The sequence below is a fragment of the Ranitomeya imitator genome, chromosome 8 (assembly GCF_032444005.1).
Source record: "Ranitomeya imitator isolate aRanImi1 chromosome 8, aRanImi1.pri, whole genome shotgun sequence".
Taxonomy (NCBI): Eukaryota; Metazoa; Chordata; class Amphibia; order Anura; family Dendrobatidae; genus Ranitomeya; species Ranitomeya imitator.
In genome coordinates this window covers 137,520,998-137,537,201 of record NC_091289.1, presented here as the reverse complement: position 1 = coordinate 137,537,201, position 16,204 = coordinate 137,520,998, and the positions used below count along the sequence as shown (strand labels likewise).

Sequence of the window (16,204 nt, the reverse complement as noted above, 5' to 3'; positions counted from 1 at the left end):
GTATAATTGCCACATTATGCTCCATACTGTATAATGGCCCCACATGATGCTTTGTACAGTACAATGGCCCCACACAATGCTGGGTACAGTATAATGCCACACATGGTTACCCCCACCATTGCCTTCTCCATCACTACACACACACACCTTTCACAGCGCACCCTCGCAGCTGCCGGTAGCTTCCACTCCCACGGCGCTGAATGGTGTCATCCAGCTGCGCCGCTGACTGCTCACGTCGCTGCAGCTGTGATACGCCACTGATAAAGACCTCTTCGTGTCTCCTGTGCCAGTCAGTGTCAGAGCGAGGAGCAATATATGCTCCGATCCGACACAGCCAGCGTCTGCTCCGTACACCTCGTACACATGCGACTCTGCTCCATACACCTCGTACACACACACGACTCCGCTCCGTACACCTTGCACATGCGGCTCCGCACCGTACACCTCGTACACACACGGCTCCGCTTGGTACACCTCGTACACACACGGCTCTTCCCCATACACCTCGTACACACACGGCTCCTCCCCATACACCTCGTACACACACGGCTCCTCCCCATACACCTCGTACACACACGGCTCCACTCCGTACACCTCGTACACACACGGCTCCGCTCCATACACATTGCACACAATGCTCCGCTCCGTATACCTTGCACACAAGGCTCCGCTCCGTACACCTCATACACACACGGCTCCTCTCCATACATCTCATACACACACGGCACCACTCCGTACACCTCGTACACACACGGCTCCGCTCTATACACATTGCACACGCTGCTCTGCTCCGTATACCTTGTACACACATGGCTCTGCTCCGCACACCTCATACACACGTGGCTCTGCTCTATACACCTCTTATACACATGGCTCCGCTCCGTACACTTCTTACACACACGACTCTGCCCCATACACCTTTCACACACTGCTCCGCTCCGTACACCTCGTACACACACACGGCTCCGCTCCATACACATTGCACATGCTGCTCCGCTCTGTATACCTTGCACACACATGGCTTCGCTCCGAACACCTCATACACACATGGTTCCTCTCCATACATCTCGTACACACACGGCACCACTCCGTACACCTCATACACACATGGCTCCGCTCCATACACATTGCACACGCTGCTCCGCTACGTATACCTTGTACACATATGGCTCTGCTCCGCACACTTCGTACACACGTGGCTCTGCTCTGTACACCTCGTACACACGTGGCTCCGTTCTGTACACCTCGTACACACACGACTCTGCTCCATACACCTTTCACGCGCTGCCACGCTCCGTACATCTCATACACACGTGGCTGTGCTCCGTACACCTCGTACACACGGCTCCGTACACCTCGTACACACGGCTCCGTACACCTCGTACACACGGCTCCGTACACCTCATACACACGGCTCCGTACACCTCGTACACACACGACACCGCTCCATACACCTTGTACACACGCGGCTGTGCTCCGTACACCTTGTACACATGGCTCCGTACACCTCTTACACACACGACTCCGCTCCTACACCTTTCACACGCTGCTCCAATCTGTAGACCTCGTACAAACGCGGCTGCGCTCCGTACACCTCGTACACACGGCTCCATCCACCTCTTACACGACTCCGCTCCATACACCTTTCACACGCTGCTCCGATCCATACACCTCGTACACACACGGCTCTGCTACATCCACACTGTAACACCTCCTGACCTCACACTTACCCTCCTCCAGCGCCATGACAACCAGCAGAGTCCTGTACACGGAGGTCCTCCCACATATCGGCTGCTCTGTGCGCACAGGACCTGTGATGAGGTCACAGGATGGGAGGAGTCAGTGGGTCACATGATCCGATCATGTGACCCACTGACTCCCATCCTGTGACCTCATCACAGGTCCGGTGCGCACAGAGCAGCCAATATGTGGTGTGCTGCTCTGCGGGTGCAGGGACTCAGGGAGCTGGCCGGGTGATATACACACCTCTCAACCAGTGCGGGACAACTAATGTCCCGCCCGGGATCGCGGGGCTGAACTGTCAAAATTGGGACAGTCCCGCTGGATCCGGGACGGTTGGGAGGTATAGCACAACAGGTCCAGGCATGCGCATCAAGTGATAAACAAACGCAAGGCGTGTGTAAAATTGCATCAACTGGACATCTAGCAGCAACAGAAATAGAATGTAAGAATTTGATATATACCCATAGCTGCAGTAAAGAGGGTGCACAACAGCTAGCTGTCCCCACAGGGGACCCTTTTTTCTCACACTCATCAGATTTTGGAGTGAAATTATAGTATGCTGCAGTTTTTGTTTTGTTTTTTTTGTTTTGTTTTTCATGCCGAATACAGCTTGGAAAAAATATGCAGGTCTCATTGATCTGATTGAATAATATTGGTCCAAGTGCTGTCTGATTTTTTTTTTTTTTTTTTTCTTTTATTGGATTGCACTCGTCCGACTTATACGCCAATGTGAGCGAGCCCCTAGTGTGAACCTAACCAAACTCTTCATGTGGAACGTTACATGCGGAGCAGGAGTTGTGTTGGGAGTACCATATTACCGTAGTTAAATGTTTACCACCTTGAATATGAAGATACAATGGGACCCAATGTGGGGCTCATCGAAGAAGGACTGCAGTCCACAACAAAGAATTTTTCTCATTTATTAAATTTTATGGTTGTCATAATTCTTATATTTCCGCCCTCAATCCTCCATCCCATAACGAATCTTGGACGCTGGCGGTTACTAACAAGCATCTTATGTGCAGGCTCCTCACCTTGTTGTGACTCTGAGCTTGTGTGACGCTGTATAGCCAGCACTGAGCCCTCTCCGCTCGCCATAGTGACAGTGGAATTTCTGGCTTCCTGGCGGCCATTGTTCCTATGCCTACAGTGTGGGACATAAATGTGCTCGCTATCATGCTTGTATACCTGTCACACCTATGCTGAATACAGAATTTCTTAAAGGTACCTTCACACTAAACAACTTCACAACGATATCGCTAGCGATCCGTGACGTTGCAGCATCCTGGCTAGCGATATCGTTGTGTTTGACACGCAGCAGCGATCTGGATCCTGCTGTGACATCGTTGGTCGGAGCTAGAAGGCCAGAACTTTATTTCGTCGCTGGATCACCCGCTGACATCGCTGAATCGGCGTGTGTGACACCGATTCAGCGATGTCTTCACTTGTAACCAGGGTAAACATCGGGTTACTAAGCGCAGGGCCGCACTTAGTAACCCGATGTTTATCCTGGTTACCATCGTAAAAGTAAAAAAAACAAACACTACATATTTACCTTCCGCTGTCTGTCCCCGGCGCTCTGCTTCTCTGCACTCCTCCTGCATCCTGTGTCAGCGTCGGCCAGCCGGAAAGCACAGCGGTGACGTCACCACTCTGCTTTCCGGCCGCTGTGCTCACAGCCAGAGCAGAGAAGCAGAGCGCCGGGGACAGACAGCGGTAGGTAAGTATGAAGCGTTTGTTTTTTTTACTTTTAGGATGGTAACCAGGGTAAACATCGGGTTACTAAGCGCGGCCCTGCGCTTAGTAACCCGATGTTTACCCTGGTTACCGGCATCGTTGGTCGCTGGAGAGCGGTCTGTGTGACAGCTCTCCAGCGACCAAACAGCGACGCTGCAGCGATCGATATCGTTGTCGGTATCGCTGCAGCGTCGCTTAGTGTGAAGGTACCTTTAGTTCCCAAGATGAGATCTTAAGGGGATATTGTACTACAGTGCAGCCTGATCACTTCTTCGCTTCCTTGTAGACAGGAGAAGTACTGTACCATAAGTTACCATATGTGCCTGGGAAAATTCCTGATTCGGAGCCTAAAGGGTCACCCTCAGCTTCATTTTTATTTCATAGATCAATAGAATACTTGAAAATAAGCAACTTTGCAATATATCTTATCAGATAATTTTGCTTCTTTAATCTACTCTATTGATCTTTCACTCTCAATAATTCATGGGTAAAATGTGGATGATAATGTGTGCAAACTGTAAAGCGCTGCGGAATATGTTAGCGCTATATAAAAATAAAGATTATTATTCTAAAGATTATTATTTAGTGAAGACAGACTTTCCCATCACCGAGACAGGAGATGACAATGCTTGTAGAATTCTATGGAGAAGGGGAAAAGGAAAGGCAGACACAGACTTTCTGCAAGTTCTCCTGAAAGGCAACTTACAGATCTCCATAGAACTTTCTGAGCACTAACTGTCATCTGTCTCCGTAATGGGGAAATCTGTATTCACTGAAGACAGATCTTTACCAGTGAATTGAGTATATTGTGAGAATGAATGATCAGTCCAGGAGGAGAATGAAGTTGATTTCTCTTAAACTTTATCATGTGTTTTTTTGTTTTGTTTTTTTTTTTTATTTTCACGTGCACTTTTGATTTATGAAATAAAGGAACAAAATGATGGTTACTCTTTCAGTAGATCCATTGGCCCCCATTTACCAGTTGCCATAGAGTATTTATATGGGAGCCTATAGGTGACCTGTCATTTTAGTACCATCTGATATAGTATGTTGGATCTTGTATTCACTGATTTTCAGCCGTTCTAAGCATCCGGAGTCTGTTTTTTATTGGCGTCGTTAACGATATCGTTATGTGTGAAGGTACCTTAACTGATGACCTTTCTCTCTCTCTCTCTTTTTTTTTTTTTTTTTGCAGAGATGCTTCTTTTGGAAACTGCACTTATAACCTCACCATCCTTGACTGTTTGCATGGCATGCGCAAGGTAAATGCCGTTGGCTATAAATGTCATAGTTCATATTTGCTGTCATGCTGATAATTATACGATATGCCACATAGTAATCCTCCTGCTCTATCGTCAGCTGTAGCTTTCCTTTACTTCTCTTTTGGCCTGGCTGACCTGCCATGGTCCAAGTTTTGTACTTACACATACACTGGAGTATTTTTTTTTAATTCTTTGCAATGTATTTTCAGTAAGCACATTGCAGATCTCTATAAAATGCTGCCACCCAGAGGATGTGTGTGTTACTACAGCACTCATAATAACTATTATTATAAAATGTAATATCTAATGGTAGAGTGTCATTTTTATTTTTGTTTTACCACCAGAGTACTTAAATAGATTTAACCCCCTCACTGAATGTAAGAATAATAAAATCAATATTCTATGTATTATGGCTCGCTCACACCACCGTATTATCGCTCCGAGTGCGATCCAACAAAACATCGGAATGCACGGGGATCAATGTTTGTTTATGGGGCCTAATTTTTCCAAGTCGGTCCAAGGGAAAAGTCGCAGGATGTCAGAGTTTGATCTCGTATTCAGATCACACACCACACTGTAACACAATGAACGGGTCAGTGGAAATCACTGGACCACGCTCGGATGGCATCTGAGTGCAGTCTGATATCTGCGCACTGCCACAATGGAGAAGATGGAGAAATTTTGTTTGCCATCTTCTCCTCAGCTGAGAGAATCACACTATGCTCACACTCGGATCAGTGTTTTTTGCATAGTCGGCCCAATTCTCTTGGATGAGAGAATCCATGGCCGTCTGACTGTAGCCTTACACCTTCCCATTAACTTTGGTATTTTATCTTGAAAACTTGTAGGCAAAGGTGATGAGATCTGTGTAAAAATCTAAAATTCTTTAGTGAGGCAGAGTTATCAGAGCTTCTCAGAGACATAACTCGAATGTGGAAGGTGAGTTTTCAGCAGGCTCCTTATCATCAGAGGCAGGATTGCATTAACAAAGGACACCCCTATGCACAGCCGATAACAAACGATTCACCAATAATATGCGTTGTCACACTACTTTTGAGAGAACCCATCGGGGACTTGCCTCTGACTAATCTCCGTAGTGATTAGTAAAGTATGTTATCTCTCAACGCCGCAGCACTGCAGAATAAAACATACATGTAGGTAGCAATGGAGCTGGTCTCTAATTTATGCTGCCCGAGATCTGGACAGAATAAAGCGGCTGAATGGGTTCCTCCTAAAGCACAGTGGGGTGTAGATCCAGAGGACACGCTGTGGCCCTTCTGGTGGGTGCCGGCTGTGGTTACAATGGAGCTAGGTGCGTCCGCGTCGTCACAGTGGACAAAGGCCGGAATCACACAGTGATGGATATATGCCTCATCAATATACATACAGTATGCTGTATATGTCAGTAAGTAGGGAACAGATATACTTTATCAGTAATGTATTTGGGATGGAGATTTCCATGAAAAGTGACTGTATGTGGTCCGTAATGCCGGGATGTGTTTGTTTCCCCGCAGGCGCTGCATCTGGGGTTCTTTAACTTTGAAAACTTTGATGTGGATGAATACGAACATTATGAGGTCGGTTTCCACAATGTTGAAGTTCTTTTTTCACTTATCCAGTTTCTTATTTGGAGCTGAAGTTGGTTTCTTATCCGGCAATTTATTTTTTTCTGTTTTTTACAGGTTTATCGACAAAAATAAAAAAATTACAGTAATAAAATAAAATGCAGCGGGGTTCCTGATGTGAAAACACTTAAAAGCAGCTACAAAACTGGCACAAAAATGAAGGGCGTTATAGAAGGGGTTAAACGAGTGTGGGCCACTGATCTCACACTGCAGACACGTTGATCAGGGTGCCCCATATCAAATTCAGGTCTCTGCAGCCACATGTGATCTGGGCAGAGAACGGGCATAAAACAGTGCATGTTGATGATTTTAATAAAAGTGTTTTACGGGTGTTTAATGACTTTTTTTGCCACCGATCTCAAACCACCGTTAGCATACATAGTGATTGCCCCACATCAAATTCAGATCATCCCCAGTGTGGCCCAAATGGGTTCTGGGCATCAGAATGGACATCAAAGCGGGGAAATAGCCAATTTTCACAGATTTGAAATCCGCAACTGGTGTTAAAAAAAAAAACAGAAAAAAAAGAAATTGCCTAATAAGAAACCAATATCCGCATTGTCCATTTTTTGTTTTTTTTTTGTTTTTTGCTTTGTTGTTCATTATGGAGAGGAACAGATTTTTCAGTCTACCTTCCCTACCTAAATGCTTGCTGTCTACTACTTAAGGAGTAATCCTTCTTTTTGTATATTTCTTTTCATAAATCAATAGTACAGGTGAAAATAGTAGACTTTCAGAGCGCACTCCTCGAGGTCGGATTGGGCATTCGTCTGTTTTCAGTGAATACAGAATTTCCCATTAGTGAGATAGGAGATGACAATTGGTTCTCATAAAGTTCTGCAGCTGTCGTTTCAGGAGAGCGTGCGGCAGGAAGTCTGTCTGCCTCTAGCTCCTCCATAGAACTGTACAAGCACCAACTGTCCTCCACCGTCTCAGTAATGGAAATAGCTGCCTCACTGAATACCCATTTTAAAGCTTTACACCCATGAACTGAGTGATTAAATTGAGAATGAAGCCGATTTCTCTAATAAGATTTATTGCAACGTTGTTTTTCATGTGTACTATAGATTTATTAAATATATATTAAAACAATGGTGACGCTAAAAAATGAATGACCAATATCAGATCAGTGGGGAGGCCGACACTTGGCACTTTCACAGATCAGCTTTTTACAGCACGGGCGGCTTCCTGTATTAAACAGTGTAAAGAGCTGGAGCCGCCCATCTCCGTACACCGTGCCATTCTCTGGTGCTGCAGCTCCGCTTTCTTTTAAAGTGAATAGTAGTTGAGCTGTTGTACTCAAAAATGACCGCCAAGCAGTGAACATGCTGTGGTGTCCCCCTCCGTATACTGCTTTACATCAGCCCGCTGCTCTCATTATTAGGCCGGGGTCACACTTGTGAGTACAATGCGAGAAACTGGCGCATCAATACCCGGCCCTTCCGCCGGCACTCGGGACCGGAGCGTTCAGCTGCATAGAAATACATTCAGCCGCAAACTCAGGTCCAAGTGCCGGCGGCAGTGCCAGGTATTGATGCGCCAGTTTCTTGCATCATACTTACAAGTGTGACCCCGGCTTAAGCAGGTGATCGGTCGCAGCTCTGGCTGTTGGATGTTACTGATCTGATATTGATGACCTTCCTCAGGATAGGCCATTAACATCAGATTTGTTAGGGCTCATGCAAACGTCTGTGCAAATTGGTCCAAGCACGGACTGCTAATGCACTGACTGGCTGTGGGTTTCCCAACCCGAGCATGACGGCTTCATATATGTGATAGTAGAGAATGGGTGTTCGATCGTCTCATCGGTGGTGCTCAGAAGTAAATAGATACAATAAGGTTAGGTATAAACTTCGGCACTCAAAAATTATGCTACAATAGAAAGTTTATTAACAAAAAAAATTGACCCAAATGGATTCCATATTATCAAGAAGTCAACCTTCCGGCCTGACAACTGGACTTTGTCAAGAGATATCTGGGAGGGAAAGGGTCTCTTAGAAATGCAATTCAAAGGCGCCAGGAAATAATCCAAATGAAGAATGGATAAACCCAGAACTGGTAGGGATATAGCGCCATTCTGCAACATGACCACTTAACCCTACCAGTTCTTGGTTTATCCATTTATCCATTTGGATTATTTCCTGGCGCCTTTGAATTGCATTTCTAAGAGACCCTTTCCTTCCCAGATATCTTTTGACAAAGTCCAGTTGTCAGGCCGGAAGGTTGACTTCTTGATAATATGGAATCCATTTGGGTCAATTTTTTTGTTAATAAACTTTCTATTTCAATGTAATTTTTGAGTGCCAAAGTTTATACCTAACCTTAGCTTCATATATGTGTATCAGGCCATCACGCTCTGGTCTCGAGACCCGCGGCCAGTCCGTGCATTGCGGTCCGATATTGGAACGAGAGAAACAGACGTCTGCATGTGCAATTATGTATGTTGTAGGCTCTGCCTGCAGTAGGGCACATGCACACTTATGCTTTAGGCTCTGCCTACAGTAGGGCTCATGCACACTTATGCTTTAGGCTCTGCCTGCAGTAGGGCACCTGCACACTTATGCTTTAGGCTCTGCCTGCAGTAGGGCACATGCACACTTATGCTTTAGGCTCTGCCCGCAGTAGGGCACATGCACACTTATGCTTTAGGCTCTGCCCGCAGTAGGGCTCATGCACACTTATGCTTTAGGCTCTGCCCGCAGTAGGGCACATGCACACTTATGCTTTAGGCTCTGCCCGCAGTAGGGCACATGCACACTTATGCTTTAGGCTCTGCCTGCAGTAGGGCACATGCACACTTATGCTTTAGGCTCTGCCCGCAGTAGGGCACATGCACACTTATGCTTTAGGCTCTGCCTGCAGTAGGGCTCATGCACACTTATGCTTTAGGTTCTGCCCGCAGTAGGGCTCATGGACACTTATGCTTTAGGCTCTGCCCGCAGTAGGGCTCATGGACACTTATGCTTTAGGCTCTGCCTGCAGTAGGGCACATGCACACTTATGCTTTAGGCTCTGCCTGCAGTAGGGCACATGCACACTTATGCTTTAGGCTCTGCCCGCAGTAGGGCACATGCACACTTATGCTTTAGGCTCTGCCTGCAGTAGGGCACATGCACACTTATGCTTTAGGCTCTGCCTGCAGTAGGGCACATGCACACTTATGCTTTAGGCTCTGCCTGCAGTAGGGCACATGCACACTTATGCTTTAGGCTCTGCCTGCAGTAGGGCACATGCACACTTATGCTTTACGCTCTGCCTGCAGTAGGGCTCATGGACACTTATGCTTTAGGCTCTGCCCGCAGTAGGGCTCATGCACACTTATGCTTTAGGCTCTGCCCGCAGTAGGGCTCATGGACACTTATGCTTTAGGCTCTGCCTGCAGTAGGGCACATGCACACTTATGCTTTAGGCTCTGCCTGCAGTAGGGCACATGCACACTTATGCTTTAGGCTCTGCCTGCAGTAGGGCACCTGCACACTTATGCTTTAGGCTCTGCCTGCAGTAGGGCACATGCACACTTATGCTTTAGGCTCTGCCCGCAGTAGGGCACATGCACACTTATGCTTTAGGCTCTACCTGCAGTAGGGCACCTGCACACTTATGCTTTAGGCTCTGCCCGCAGTAGGGCACATGCACACTTATGCTTTAGGCTCTGCCCGCAGTAGGGCACATGCACACTTATGCTTTAGGCTCTGCCTGCAGTAGGGCACATGCACACTTATGCTTTAGGCTCTGCCCGCAGTAGGGCACATGCACACTTATGCTTTAGGCTCTGCCCGCAGTAGGGCTCATGGACACTTATGCTTTAGGCTCTGCCCGCAGTAGGGCTCATGCACACTTATGCTTTAGGCTCTGCCTGCAGTAGGGCACATGCACACTTATGCTTTAGGCTCTGCCTGCAGTAGGGCACATGCACACTTATGCTTTAGGCTCTGCCTGCAGTAGGGCACATGCACACTTATGCTTTAGGCTCTGCCCGCAGTAGGGCACATGCACACTTATGCTTTAGGCTCTGCCTGCAGTAGGGCACATGCACACTTATGCTTTAGGCTCTGCCTGCAGTAGGGCACATGCACACTTATGCTTTAGGCTCTGCCTGCAGTAGGGCTCATGGACACTTATGCTTTAGGCTCTGCCCGCAGTAGGGCTCATGCACACTTATGCTTTAGGCTCTGCCCGCAGTAGGGCTCATGGACACTTATGCTTTAGGCTCTGCCTGCAGTAGGGCACCTGCACACTTATGCTTTAGGCTCTGCCTGCAGTAGGGCACATGGACACTTATGCTTTAGGCTCTGCCCGCAGTAGGGCTCATGCACACTTATGCTTTAGGCTCTGCCCGCAGTAGGGCACATGCACACTTATGCTTTAGGCTCTACCTGCAGTAGGGCACATGCACACTTATGCTTTAGGCTCTACCTGCAGTAGGGCACATGCACACTTATGCTTTAGGCTCTGCCCGCAGTAGGGCACATGGACACTTATGCTTTAGGCTCTGCCCGCAGTAGGGCTCATGCACACTTATGCTTTAGGCTCTGCCCGCAGTAGGGCACATGCACACTTATGCTTTAGGCTCTACCTGCAGTAGGGCACATGCACACTTATGCTTTAGGCTCTACCTGCAGTAGGGCACATGCACACTTATGCTTTAGGCTCTGCCCGCAGTAGGGCACATGCACACTTATGCTTTAGGCTCTGCTAGCAGTAGGTCACATGCACACTTATGCTTATGGATTTACATACAGAGAATTTTAAAAGGTTTTTGGGGGTTATATGGGGGTTATATACCCCTTTATGGAGTGCACCACAAGCGATGGTTAAGGTGCTAGTCTTAGTTCAGACATGAAAAAACTGGTGACCGGTTTCCTTTAAAACAAAAGCTAAGGGCGAACAAATCTGTAATTCTGCTGAACAACCCCACCAAACCTGTTCTACAAAAAGCTGAATTTTTAATGTTTTCCCATAGCATAATTGTTTCTAGTTAATGATAGAAATAGAAAAGTGCAGCACAATTGTGTCAGCTCTGATCTTCTGCCAATATTTGCTTCCTGACGTGTGACGTGAGTGTTCCCGTACGTAACATTTTGGGAAGAGGATAAGCCATACAGTCAGTACCGTAAAGAAAATGGAAACACCAGAATTGTCATTTGTCAGTTGCCCTGAAAATTGCGCTAAGAAGTGATCCAAACGTGGTAAGTACCCAATAATAATGTCACAGTGCAGAGAACAAGACCTCGCACAGCTCCATTGATGAAAAATAAAAAAGGTATGGGTCTCAGAAAATGGAGTAGTATAATAATTCTCGTATATTGTATGGTAAAATGAATGGTGTAAAAACGACCATTTGATCTGAAAAGAACAAGCCTTTGAACGGCTATGTTGATGGAAGGATATGGGGATGAAAAAATCAACACGCAAAGCTGGAAATTCGCCTAGGAAGAAAAACACAACAAAAAAACACACCTAAAAATGCAAAAAAAAAAATTTTGAACCAAAATGCCAAATGTGAACTTTGGCTCAGTGGACACATGTCCTGTCATACATAAAGATGCTCCTTTTTAGGACTTTGTAATATCAGACATGTAAACTTGACACTAGGTGGCGGATTCTGACTCTTTTCTTGTGTTCACAGAGAGTGGAAAATGGGGATTTCAACTGGATTGTCCCAGGGAAATTTCTGGCATTCAGTGGCCCTCATCCAAAAAGCAAAATTGAAAACGGTAAGTTTAGTAAATAGAGTAAAACTAATAGAATAAATTAATTTACACGTTTCCAGAGGGATTAACTGAAATATGGGTTTTCAGTTTTTTGCAATCAAAATTTTATTTATTTTTTTATGGCGCATCTAAGCATCTTTATAATTCAGACGCATCTTACACCAGCACATGCCTCTTAATAAATAAGGCCGGCGTCACACTAGCGTATTGCATCCGATGCGAGAGCACCAGATGAGATATGCTAATGACCCTCGGCTCCTGCTCTGCTGCGAGCGGGAGCCAAGTGTCATACGTCTGCGAGCCTTTCGCAGAGAACGGATCGGAGCACAGCTGCGGAGGAGGAGGAGAAACTAATTTCTCCATCTCCTCCATTGCCGGGGTCCGCGTTTAGCGCACAGCACTCGGATGATATCCGAGTGGTGTGCGCTGTCTCACTCGCACCCATAGGCTTATATGGGTGCGCATGAGCCGACAGTTAGCTGCTGGGAGCTGCCCCATAGTGTAACATTGGTTCGATTGCAATGCGATTTTTTTTATTTTTTTTATTTATCGCATTGCACTCGTCCGTTTAAGTCACCAGTGTGACGCCGGCCTCAGACGCATCTTACACCAGCGTATACCCATTGATAACTCAGCCGCATCACATGCTGTACCTTTACCGAAAGTCCAGATTCACAGCAGCCTTGAGCTGGCATACATCTGCATTATATTTGACATCAATATCTGGTGTAAACTATAGTAAATTTGTTGGATTACATGTGGCCTGATCCCTGTATTCTAAGCGCAACCAGTATTGTCGAAAATTGGCATGAGATGCGGTGAAAATTTAAAAAGTTGTAAATTATGGAGTAGATGTGGCAGGTGCCATAATTTGGAATTTTTTTTTCTATCCAGAAATCGAAAGTAATCACATTGTAAATCCTCCTCAAACACTGCACAAATCTCTCCCTTCACCTGCATTCATACATTGTAACAGACTCACCTGCGTGAGCAGCACTAGGCCAGAGGCTTCTAGAACTGTTGCCATTCATTGACTGCAAATATATATATATATATATATATATATATATATATATATATATATATATATATTGTAGTGCAGCGGGGTTGGTGCAGTGCGACAGACAGACGGGGACAACAGAAAGTTCAACATAAATGGAGTCTTTATTTTCAGAACTCGCACATAGGAGTGATGTCCTATGGATCACAGTCGGGTCTCCATAAACACAGTCCAGAACGCAAAACTTGTTGCCGTGGACAATGGCACTGCCATGCCTTCTGGGTGTGTCAGCTACCTGGAAGTTCCTGGCTCTGTGTTAGACCTGGGTTGCACAGAGCCACCTGCTCTGCAGCTTGCAAACTCCAACACATCATTGCCACAGAGCCACCTCCAAAACCCGGAGTGGAGAGAGGGATTCGCCCCACTACCAAACTTGCAAATACCTCTAAAAATATCAGCCCTTAATGGGTTTTCCTAAAAATCTGACTGAGTCACTACTTGGACCCAATCTATTCTTTCTTTTATTTTGCCTTGTGACTCACAGGCATCCTGCGGGTTTAATAGGACTCCGTACGCATCCTGGGGGACACATATCGACCCTCGGATATGATCCCCTTCACTGTCTCACAATATATATCTTACAATAATCAGTAATTGAAACGTACAAAACTTTCTTTACACCAATTTAAACACAATCTGTCAGATTCAGAATCTATTTACCTGCAGCTATAGGGTTAATCTGGAGGTAAATAGTGTATGCTAATTCAGCTCTTTACCCGATAAGGACCAGGCCATGTACCCCTGTTCTGACCACACACACTTTCATGTTTTTTCGTACATGGAGTATAAAGACCTGTAAAAATGTTTCTCATTCAAATAATTTTTTGCATTTGTGATACATTGGGTTTTATCTTTGTTATCTTAATAGTCTCTATTTTTTAGTCTTATCGGAAAATAAAGGAAACGCAATCTGTTTTTCGAAAAAAAAAATTTTTTTTAATTATCTATTGCCACAATGGATCATTAAAATTGTTTTAAAAGTTGTTTTCCCTTTTTGCAACAACTATTTTTATATATTGGACAATTTTTTTTCAGTTGGTGTGGAGCTAGTGAGAACAATTTGGATTGGCTACGGCTTTTATATTAATTTTTAGTACATTTATTTATTAATTTAATCATCTATTTTTCATTTATTTCACATTACGTGCTCCAAATAAGGTCACAAAAGAACTTTAAAGCGTATTTCAACATTTAAATACTTTATTTTATTTTTTTTATCTGATTTTTCCCTGTAACTAGGGCTGGTATATTAGACCCAGTTACAGTGGGAAATACAAAAAAAAATTAAAGAATTGTACATACATTTTTTTTATCTGCGGATTTTCCTCATCTCACTCAAATCTTTGGCGAAAATCCTCAAATTGTATTTTAAGCATACGTAGATTATGAGCCCTCGCCGGCAGGGTCCTCTCACCTCCTGTACCAGTCGTGACTTGTATAGATTAAGATTATTATAGTTGTTTTTATTATGTATACCCCTCCTCACATGTAAAGCGCCATGGAATAAATGGCGCTGTAATAATAAATAATAATAATAACATAAGGCAGGAGAATTGACGTGTTGCATATTTCAAATTGTCTCTTCAGAGAGGAGGAGGACTAGAACTCTAGTGCCACCTATAGGAAGTAGTGATCCTAAAAGTCATTATCGACTTTCTAACGAGCATATTTCAAAATCACAGTGCAGGTCAGTTTCTGCATAGTAAAAAAAAAAGTTCAGTCAGCATAGAAGCATAGATACCATCCACTTTTCTTGAACTGTACACAAACATACGCAGCAGAAAAAAATGCATCGGACACTTATCGTGGGAACTCATAGTAGTAGTGATGAGGGAAAGTGCTCAGATAAGATGTTATCTGAGCATGCTCTTGTGCTGAGTGTCTTCGGTGTGCTCGAAAAATATGTTTGAGTCCCCGCGGCTGCATGTTTCGTGGATGTTTGACAGTCGCAACACATGAAGGGATTGTCTGTTTGTTAGGGAATCCCTGCTTGTGTTGCGGCTGTTGGACATCCATGAGACATGCAGCTGCGGGGACTTTATTCAAGCAAGTCGAAGACACTCGATTACCACCTTGAGCATGCTCAGATAACACCTTATCTAAGCGCGATCGCACATCACCAGTATGCAGTATTGGTGTGCAGCCGTTCTACGTTTTTTTTATTTGTAGTGGATCACTGTTCCATTTTAAGATTAGAATTAAAGATAACATTTTAATTATGTATTCACTTATGTAACTGATTGAACGACAATTGGATGTGCTAAAATCCCCCCATGTCAGATAACTGTTTCCTCCAAATCTGTCATGGCATGGCTGTCAGAAGAGCTTGTTGGCTGAACCCCTCTCATATAGCATTGTACATACGGGAAACAGATAAACATACCTAATTGCCATTGTTCTCCTTTTCCAGGCTATCCCCTCCATGCTCCAGAAGCTTACTTTCCATATTTCAGAAAGCACAACATCACCGCCATCATCCGGCTCAACAAGAAGGTTTACGATGCCAAGCGATTTATAGATGCTGGGTTTGATCACTACGACCTGTTCTTTGTTGATGGGAGCACTCCCGGTGACTGCATAGTGCGGAGATTCCTCAACCTCTGTGAGAATACAGATGGAGCAATGGCTGTTCACTGCAAAGGTAACAGGATGAGCTGAGTGATATGTCACCTGTGTTTCCTCACTTATTTATGTGAAAGAATGTCACTTGGCGTCGTTACATCTCAGTTGGCTGCGTTCTTTTCATCTGACCACATTTTAAGTACTGTTGTAAAAAAGGGAATCCGTCAGCAGGATCCACTCTCCGAAAGCCGTCTATATGGGCATGTAGGTTGTAGGCAGCTGAATAAAATGATACCTTGACAGCTGTAAGCTGATGTATTATTCCTAAGAAATCAACTTTTTTCTTAAAATGTAAATGAGCTGTTAGGATCTATGGCCCGGACATGGATCTCCCTGAGAATCTGCCTCCAGAGCTTATTATGAAAGAAAGGAGTTGTGAGACATGTAGATCAGGAGAGCAGACTGTCAGTCATTACATGTCTCACACTGGTAACGCCTGTT

General features: G+C 45.1%; 1 protein-coding gene across 1 annotated transcript in view; it reads left to right on the top strand.

Moving 5' to 3' along the window:
- CDC14A (cell division cycle 14A) overlaps positions 1 to 16,204 on the top strand; it is a 120,383-nt gene that overhangs the window by 68,355 nt on the left and 35,824 nt on the right. Inside the window, exons 6-9 of the mRNA XM_069737406.1 lie at positions 4,676 to 4,742; positions 6,257 to 6,319; positions 11,997 to 12,084; positions 15,552 to 15,782. Of these exons, the coding sequence (XP_069593507.1) occupies positions 4,676 to 4,742; positions 6,257 to 6,319; positions 11,997 to 12,084; positions 15,552 to 15,782 (449 nt within the window). The remainder of the gene's footprint in view (positions 1 to 4,675; positions 4,743 to 6,256; positions 6,320 to 11,996; positions 12,085 to 15,551; positions 15,783 to 16,204) is intronic.